The sequence below is a fragment of the Paramisgurnus dabryanus genome, chromosome 8 (genome assembly GCF_030506205.2).
Source record: "Paramisgurnus dabryanus chromosome 8, PD_genome_1.1, whole genome shotgun sequence".
NCBI classification, from domain to species: Eukaryota; Metazoa; Chordata; class Actinopteri; order Cypriniformes; family Cobitidae; genus Paramisgurnus; species Paramisgurnus dabryanus.
The window spans coordinates 42,266,712-42,276,998 of NC_133344.1; the positions used below are offsets into that span (position 1 = coordinate 42,266,712).

General features: G+C 42.4%; 1 protein-coding gene across 1 annotated transcript; it reads left to right on the forward strand.

Annotated features, from left to right (window-relative positions):
• The first annotated feature begins 1,088 nt into the window (after window positions 1-1,088).
• LOC135770334 (olfactory receptor 52K1-like) lies at window positions 1,089-8,042 on the forward strand. Its single transcript, XM_065280048.1, has 2 exons — window positions 1,089-1,102; window positions 7,091-8,042. The coding sequence occupies exons 1-2, from the start codon at window positions 1,089-1,091 to the stop codon at window positions 8,040-8,042; spliced, it is 966 nt and encodes a 321-aa protein (XP_065136120.1).
• The last annotated feature ends 2,245 nt before the right edge of the window (window positions 8,043-10,287 follow it).

The following is a 10,287-nucleotide window of genomic DNA, read 5'->3' on the forward strand; positions in this document are numbered from 1 at the left end:
AGTCTGTGGGAGTACAGCTGCTTGTGCTGTTACTGAACATGCTCATTTCAAAGCAATTGATTAAATAAGCTCGCGCAACTTTACACCCTCGCTAAATCAAAGAGGAGGAGAGCAGACGCTTTAGTTTTATAAAAGTTTAAAGTCCCGGCAGAACACTGTGGGTTCGTGTTATAAAACGTTGTGCAGTACATTAAACATAAGCCTACATCAGTATGTTGTCAGCAAGTCAAGCATTGTCGTCTTAACGGTAAGATTCTAATTAATTTGTGAAGTACATAACTTATTGCAAAGCTAATAAACAATGACTTTATAAGTTTCCATTTTCAAAATAAGCCCAATATAACATTATTCTCGTCAAAACTGACAATCATTTAAGTTATATGTATTTTGTTTTGTTTGTGTTTTAAAGTTATTTATAATTAGTCAAGTTTACTGTTTTGTGCACTTATATTAGAATCATTTTGGATAATAAAGTTTATTGTTAGCTTGTAAAACACACCTGACTATATTACATATCTTTGTCACGTCATTTTAAGTGTTTGATCACCACATTTGTGAGTGATCATTGCAAAAAAGTATTTATATATAGTATATTCTGTTAATGTATATAGTGTATTATATGTACAGTAGCCTGCTGTAGTATAATATACTGTAGTATATGTGTACTGTACTATAATATACACAAAGAATATCGGCTGATATATCGTTATCTGTCTTTTTTTACTCCCTAATATCTGTATCGGCATCGGCCCTAAAAAATGCATATTGGTCGGGCTCTACTCCTTTCCCCAGGGCACTTAGTCGATGTCTCCTTCCCCGGGACTGGAGATGTTCTGGGCTTACGGGGCTTTCGAGGTAAGTACAGCTTTTAGCTCGGTTCAGGTAACACTCTGTATTTCGCTGAGGCGTGCTGTTCTGGGCTTACAGGACTTTCAAAATAAGTATAGCTTTTAGCTCGGTTCTGGTATCACTCTGTATTTCACGGAGGCGTGCTGTTCTGGGCTTACCGGACTTTCAAGGCAAGTATAGCTTTTAGCTCGGTTCTGGTATCACTCTGTATTTCACTGAGGTCGTACTGTTCTGGGCTTATGGGACTTTCAAGGTAAGTATAGCTTTTAGCTTGATTCTGGTATCACTCTGTGTTTCACTGAGGCGTGCTGTTCTGGGCTTACGGGACTTTCAAGGTAAGTATAGCTTTTAGCTCAGTTCTGGTATCACTCTGTATTTCACGGAGGCGTGCTGTTCTGGGCTTACGGGACTTTCAAGGTAAGTATAGCCTTTAGCTCGGTTCAGATATCACGCTAAGGTTTTCACCGCTAGGTATTGCGAACATAGACAAGAGAAACCATACGTCACCTTGGCTTCGTTCAAGGGCTAGGTAGGACGGTCTTTACCAAATTCCGCCTGCTACTCGTTGGGTCGAGCACGGTCGACGTAGTCCCGAGAAAGGAGTGTAGATGGAGCCGTAACACTGAGTCCGTACGGTCAGACTGACACGCCCACTCCTCGTCTCTTCCACGGGCCAAACAGGCACCTAGATCTAAGTACAGTACAGGACATACACACAGACGGTTAATCTTGTTCGTAACAGTTTCACTGCTCCCCTTTTACAGTATGGTCTTTCCCACAATACCTCACGCAATGTACTCACTCGACTTGGACAACAGGGCTGGAGTTGTAGGGGGGTAGATACAGGATGGTAGTCACTGCCACGGCAGCTCACGTGACACCCACAGGGATTTGCTTGACCTAGAGGCAAGTATAGACAACAGGAGAAAAAACATCACAGCACTGCAAGCATTCAGGTGCACACACATCAAAAGCACACTCACCCACTGCAATACACACACTTTAGTGACTGGTAAGGCCAATACTCCGCACTAAGTCAAGATCCACCTGCAGGAAGAGTTGAAATCGCCGATCCGGGCAGTGGTAGTGATGTTTCAAATACCCACACGATGATATGCGTTGCCCCTTTAATCCTCTGGCTTACCCACCCGCTTTGTTCTATACGGTGGGGCCACTAAACAATGAACAACACTCCCACACAAGGAATTAGTCTCCGTTTTCTGGTGTCTCAATGAAAGTAAACAAACCGCTGTACTCACAGTTTCCGTAGCGTTTGTTTTTCTTCCTCCTTATCACTCTTTCGCCTCCAACGGCTCTCCAAAGCCAACAATGCTGTAGTATTTCTGCCCAGAGATCGTCTCTCTATTCAGCCTTCAATACAAACACAGGTAAATATTCAGCCCTTCAAACGTAGTTTTCTTCAAACCTGTTTCGATTGTTTATCTCCAAATGCTCCGTTCTATTAACAAATCCCCTCGGATGCCTCTGTCGGCTTGCCTCATCTCCTTAACAACATACACACAGCCTCACCCACGTTCCGGTCCCGCCTTCCCTTCGGGCCGGATTGTGTACACTGGTTGGCCCGGCCGTTGTTCCCTCACTACCACATAGGGGGTGGTTTCCTTGGGGGTGGTACGACGTTGTGTGGGTCTTGGTACATCCATATAATTTGGACAGCTCTTTCATCACTCGGGACTTGAAGTTGGGCCCTTGGTCAGAGTGCAAGAATTATGGACACCCATACGGATGGAACACAGTTCTCCACAGGGCCGCCACGGTGGTACTGGCGGTTTGATCCAATGTGGGGATCGCCCAGGCGTACTTCGTGAACAGGTCTGTGACTTACCAAGATGTTTTGGTACTGGTCTGCGGGCCTACCCAAGGTCAAAAAGTCCATGGCCACAATGTGTAAGGGGGCTCGGGCCTTGATCGGGACCAGTGGAGCTTTCGGCTCCCTCCGTGCCTTAAACAACATACAGCGGGGACAAGCTTGAATAAAAGCACTCACCGAAGTCTCCAGACCCGGCCAATAGAAGTGTCGGCGTAGCAGGGACACTGTCCTCTCCTCTCCCTGGCGCTCCAACTGGTCGTGATAGGCTACGAGCAATGCCTGAACTTGGTCTTCCAGTACTACGACCTGGCAGATCTCGTCTCCCATCCCCGGATTGTGAATGACTGTGCACGATACTCCATCTCGTAGTTGTAATTTTTCCCACTGTCCCAGCAACTTACAACCTGCTCCGTCCTGGGCTCGCCTCTCTGCTGGTGTCGGCTCTTGGCCCTGCTCCAACCAACGACTCACGGCCTTCACCCGTTCGTCCCCTTGCTTTCGCTCCCTCCAGCGGACGAGGTCCCAGCCCCAGCTCAACGCCACCGCCTCCTGTTGGCTTCCTGGCACTTCAATCAGGCCCACCAAGTACCCATCGTCCTGTACGGGGGCCGCTTCTAACACTCCCTCTCTTTGGTCCCGTTCTTCAGGCAGTCGAGACAAGACATCCGCGTCCACATGTTCTTTCCAGGGCTGATACTGAAGCTGATGTCACAATTCGCCAGCTGAGCCACCCACCGCTGCTCTACGGCTCCCAGCTTCACCGTCTGTAAATGAACAAGGGGGTTGTTATCAGTGATCACTGGGACTTTTGCTCCCCACAGGTAGTATTTGAACTTTTCGCTCAAGGCCCACTTCAAGGCCAACAGTTCCAATTTGAACGAGCTGTAGTTCGCATCATTCCGTTCCGCCGGGTGGAGGCTCCTGCTGGCGTAAAGCGATCACTTGCTTGGCTCCTTCCTGTCGCTGGGCCAGTACAGCTCCCAACCCCAGATTACTGCATAGGCCAGTATTGGTGCTTGCAATAACTCCTGTTTGAATTGTTGGAACGTGGGTTCACACTCGGGGTCCCATACAGGCAGACCGCGTCAAGCTGGCCAATGAATCCTCAATACAGGGTAACGGGAAAGCATCCTTCTTCGTCACCTGGTTCAGCTTGCGGTAGTCCACACAGAACCTCCAGGCTCTGTTCTTCTTTTGGACCAGTACGATGGGCGCGGCCCATGGACTGCTGCTCTCCTGTACAATCCCTCGATCCAACATACAGGGCATGTTGGATCGAGGTACGTACTTCAGAGTATAGAGTGGGTGGAATAGGACGGTACCTTTCACGGCTTGGCCCAGCCTCTCCAGTAGAGATCTGATGCTTTACCACATCCGTGCATCCAAAGTCTTCTTCATGCGTCGAAAACACATGTTGCCATCTGGTCAGTAGCTCTTCTAGCCTCTGTGTCTGGGCCTCCTGCAGCCCTTCGCCCTTCAATGATGCATTCCCAAGATGGCCGGGCCTTCCTTCTCCCGCCCTCTTCGGGGGTACATCTGACTGTGTCAAGGCAACCTCGACCATGGTGGGGCAGACCTGTCGGAAGCTTACGTCTTGTCCCTCCCGCACCTGATGCGGGCCGACCACCTTCACCCGGGCCAACCGCTGGTGTCGGTGCAACTGCATCAGGTAGGGGGTCTCATTACACACCTTTATGGGGACTCTTCCTCTGCGGACCACCGCCAGTCCCCGGGCCACCTCCACATTCTGACAGTCCCCATGGGGCTCGACCAGCACCCAGCCTTCGGGGCCATAGTCTCGCTGGGGGACCCTTACCCATACGAGGGCCTCACTCCTCACCGGGATAGACAAGGTGAATCGACAGGCCACTCATCCGGTCTCCTCCTGGTCCATCCGCACTTTCGCCGTCTGGATCCGTCTGCAATCCGCCTCAATTCCTGCCGTTCGGCCAGGGGGGCCGTCTTCATAGGTCTTGCTTGGAACAATTCCTCCCAGCATTCTGCTATCAGGTTCATGCCCAATAGGGACCAATGGGTCCCCAAACAGTGGTCCTGGACGACCACAATCCCCTTCTGGGGCACGACGATTGCACGGACCTCTACATCCGCCACCACATATCCGATGTACGGGATCTCAAGCCCGTTTGCTCCCTTTAGGGTCAGCCATGAGGGATCTTTCCCCTGCATACTCTGTTGGCCGAATACGTGACAGACTTTCCGAGAACAGGGTGACCTGGGATCCAGTGTTTACCAGACAAGATAACTTCGCCCCAAATACCTTCACTTCCACCACCGGGCTCCGCCCAATCCATTCGTCTTTAGACTCCGTTCTTTGAGATGGGTCTTCGAAAGGGAGCCCGACCACATGACCCACTGTGGCCGGTCGTCCTAAACACCCCCCATTGAGCCTCTTCGGGGGCCACACTGCCGGCTGTAATGTCCAGCCCCTCAACAACAATAACAGATGGGCCTGCCCTGATCGTCCCATTCGAAGCGTGGACGGGTTGGCTGACTCTGCCTTCTTCCCGGGTCCCGGCCGCCATCAGAGTATGCTCGTTTGCACAGTTTGCTGTACCAATGCTGAGGTCGGCCGGGCACTGATGCTCAGCTTTCTCAGACAAAATAGCTGGTATTGCACCTGATGCTCGTTTTATGCTTGCACAGATGCAGTGTAGATGCAAATACCTGCAAAGTTTATTGGCATATTACAACTTTCTCAAAGTAGATTGGTCCCGCGAAGCGCATTTTCAATTCTTCGGTCACCGTGACGTGACGTCTCCTTTAACTTCCTTCAGGGAACAAGGATTACATACGTAACCGAGACATTTTTACCTTAATTTAACATGAGTAGTTAGTACCTTGAACCTGAAGCTTTTTCAGTTTATTTGCTGGTTGTTTAGGATGTGCTGTAAAACGGGAACCTTTCCGTGGACAGATCCCGGAAAACGGGGACATCTGGTCACCTTACTCTAGTGGCGAAATATGTTGTGCTTTTAACCATATGATAGAAATTTAAGGAGAGATAAAATATTATTTATATTTTTGGAGTTTCTTTAACTCTTTCCCCGCCATTGACGAGATATCTCGTCAATCAAGAGAAAACGCTTCCCCGCCAATGACGAGTTTTTCCGTCTTTCCGCAATACCGCTATTATCCACTAGGTGGCAACTTTTTAAACCCGGAAGTATTGCCCTATGGCAAGCTGCTGCATGTCCGTGTCTGTTTAAAAGATCGCTCTGAATGGGAACTCTATGAAAAGTCCATCACAAAAATGGAATTATCTCTGCTTTTTGCTCAAAATGTGGTGTTTTTGCAGAAACCTACTCATTCAAAAGCTGATTACAAAAGAACTACTGAAGGTAGAATGAAAAGTTTTGTTTTTGTTTGAAAGCAGAGGGTCTGTTCTTTCATTTGGTATATTGTATGTTTATATATTTGAAGAAGAACATTTTCTGGAAGACATTAAACTTTTGTGAAAATCATGAAAAGCACTGGCGCTGGCTGGCAACTTTAAAAAACGCTGGCGGTGAAAGAGTTAAACATGAGCAGTGTCATTGTCCACGTTTGTGTACGTCAGGTTTCTGTTACATAGAATTAAGTATTCTGGTGCAAACAACAGTAAACAACAAAAATGTGATGTCCACGTAAGTGGACACACCAAGTCTAAGTGTTAAGGAACTTTTGACATATGCTCATAAAAATTAATTAAAAAAATGACCATTAACATAGTAGCTGCAACCTGATGATGCAAGAAGGCTCTATGGCAGCACTGCACAGACACATGGGAACACAGCATGGTGTATTTAGAATCCATGATACTGTATGTGTCACACTTTCATGTCAGTCTAACACAAGACTGAGACTAAGAGAAACATAACATATTATAGTGTCTAAAAGAGCACGTATTAATGTTGTGAATAGATTAATAATCCATCTTTTTAACTCCTATTATGTATGAATGTTATGCTAGTTTGTTATACCGTATAACACATTCACAGAAAATTCATTGAACGTTACAGAGGAAGATTTTTTTCCACAGCACCCCTTAGCAGATTTACATGAAAATATAATCACAGACACTTCAGAATTAAGGTAAACTTTAGCAGTGCTTAGAGACATATCAGTCATTTTTTTATTGTTGGAAATATGTTTAGCATATTGGAAAACTGTAAAACGGAAAAAAGTCTAATCATTAATTTAATGATCAATGATTTGCTTTTACTTGAATTTTGTATTTTATTGACAGTAACAGCACATAAACAATGTTTTTTATTCAACATTACTGAGAAATATTTGTTCCCATGTTGTGGCTGAGTGTTGTTACAATAGAAACATAATCATCTGTAACTTCTTTGTTTAATGAAATTGATTTCTTTAAACAGAACTCTGCACTTGCAAAAAAGTTTTCAGCATGAAGGACCTTCCTGTACAAAATATTACATATACAGACTTTAAACTGAATGGTTTCTATAGTTTAGGAGAATGGAGGCCTTTTTTATTCATCCCTTTCTTTCTGATGTTTGTATTGTCTACATCAGCAAATTCTATTCTCATATATTTAATCATATCTCAGAAGTCTCTGCATTCACCTATGTATGTACTTATAGGTTTTATGTGTCTTTCAAACTTAATAACGCCCATATCGTTTGTACCCAGCATGCTTCTAAGTTTTTTATTTAATTGGAGTGGGATATCCTTATCTGGTTGTGTGATACAAATGTTTTGTATTTATTTTACTGGTTCATTTAATTCTACTTTGCTATTTTGGATGTCAGTAGACCGTTACTTTGCAATATGCAAACCTCTTAATTATCATAAGTACATGGAAATAAGCAATTTTATTAAGTTTGTTATTCCACCAGTAATGAGAAATGCACTACTGGTGATTATAATGGTCTCCCTGGCTGGAAAACTTTCATATTGTACAAATATAATCGATCACTCTTTCTGTGAACACATGCCATTGGTTCAGTTGGCATGTGGTGATATATCCCTTAATAATTTTGTAGGTCTTTTGAATGCTTTTGTTATACCAGTTACAGATTTTATTTTTATTACTGTTTCTTATATTGTGATTTTTACATCTGTGTTCAAATCTGGTAAGGCCCATTCAAAGGCCATTAACACTTGCATAACTCACTTCTTTGTTATGATAGTTAGCTTGATATGTGCTTTGATTGCATTTTTGATATACAGAATAAGGAATAACATTTCTTCCAGCAGCCGTATATTCGTAAGCATCTTATACTTACTTGGTCCAAGCTGTTTAAACCCACTAATATATGGATGGAGAACAAATGAAATAAGACAAACATTTCTTAAACTTATAAATGTAAAAGTTTTGCCTTTTTTAGAAAAATAAATGGTCTGTGTGAATTAAAGGACCTTTCTGTGATTATATATTGAACATGTGATTATAAAACAAGGGGCTATTGTTTCAATGACATTTTGTAACGACAAAGAAAGCTACTAATAAAATGTATATTGTAAATAAATGTATAATAAATATGCAGTATACAACAGCCCAGCTAGCCAAAATACGTGACTTATTTTCTTTAAGGGGGCACAGTGTGCATAAACAAACATTAAAATAAATATTATAGTGTGCATAAACAAACATTAAAATAAATATTATAGATCATTCACTTTAGTCTTTTTTATGGCACTCCCACTTACATTTCTAACAATCTGAGGCACCCTGCCTTCATGTGATAACCACCAAAATAAATGTGTTGACTAACTTTTATATCAAATACTTAATTTAATCAAAATAACGACATCAGATCATATTACATCTGAAATGGCATTTTTTGTTTATTTAGGTTTTTTGACTTGTTTAATTGTGCCATCAATGCATTTGCACAACAACTCCTGTTATGTTATAAAGTGTATGTAAAAGTATATAAACAATGAAAATGATATAAGCAACAATCACATGATTGATTTTAATGTTCAAAGCTGCAAAAGCAATAATGCTGTAATCTACACTTTTTTTACTTTTCTTTTAACTGCAAATATTAAAAGCATAAAATATGTTTATATAAAATTATCAGAGGAATTATTATTAAATGTGAGCATATGTGACTCCACGCCACTGTAAACTTTGCAAAAGGCACATATTTTGACACTTGATGCACATGGGATACACATTTTTTGCATTACTGACTGCTTGTTAGAGGAGTCATATCAATTCAAGCAAATTTGATGAAGATACAGTCTCAAATCTGTTTACTGGTGATCTATGTAAAATTCGTTGACATGGTATAAGACAAACGATTTGTGTATCAAAATTCTTTTAATAACTTTTTGTCTTAACTTATTCCCCACTATCGTTTTTTTTTTTAAAGTTGCCAGCCAGTGCCAGAATTTTCACAGAAGTTTAATGCCTTCCAGAAATGTTCTTCTTTAAATATATAAACATAGAATATATCATATGAAAGAACAGACCCTCTGCTTTAAAAAAACAACAACTAATTTTACCTTTATTTGTTCTCTTTTTAACACCTGTCAAATATTGGTAGGTTTCTTCAAAAATACCAAATTTTGAGCAAAAAGCTGAAATAATTAAATTTTTTGTGAATTTGATAGAGATCAGATTCAGAACGATGATCAAAACATACACAGAATTTGAACTGTTTGCCCTAAGGGGATACTTCTGGGATTTATAAGTTGCATAAGAGCACCACCTGGTGAATAATAGCAGAAATATGGATTGCAGGAAAAACTTTTCATTGGCAGGGATGCGTTTTCTCTTGAATGACAAGTAAACTCCTCAATGGCGGGAAAGGAGTTAAGTGTCCCTAGATTCTACCTATCAATATCGTGGCAATCGGACAAAAGCTCTTTGAAGGAGCTTGAAAAAGTTGGTTTTTCGAACAATTTAAAATTGCGAGAAAATTTTCACGACGAGAATTTGCGTCATGGGGTACGGTCAAAGGATTCAAAGGAAAAAGTGATTTTATTTCTAGGACATACGGATCCTACGGAGTAAAACTTTAGACTGTTGGTGGCCCTAGCAGGTTTGAGACTACAAATTTATTATTTGGAGTAACCTCTATCAGTGCGCCAAATTTCCTAACTTTCCTATGTACAGTTTTATGGTTTGCCATAGACACAATGGCAGCCGAAGAATCAGGGGCCCTATGGGCTCCTTCCCTTGTTTTAGTGTGCTTTTATACTTTTTTCAGTTGCCTGATTCCATTGCTCCCCCTCCCATTCCCCCACTGCTCATGGTTCACATTATATTACTTGGTTCTAAACTATGGTACACTTAAATCATCAAGCTGTAACGATGTTGCTAGGCTGTGGCTATGAATGGGAAGGCACCAAATGGGCAAATTGCATCCTCGTTGTTCTTTATTTGAACCTTTGTTTTGTGATCAAATAATAAATACAGAAACCCACTTCCATCTGTCTGCTGCAAAAGAATGTGGGGATCTGATATTTTATGAATTCTGATTTATTCACACTGTTAACATGGCAACATGGATTAATCCAATGACGTCAATAGAAGCCCCCTATAACTTCTAACTAGCAGGTATCTTAGGGCTCGAAATTGTGACTATTTTGGTCGCATATGCGACCGAAATATAATCTGTGCGACCTTA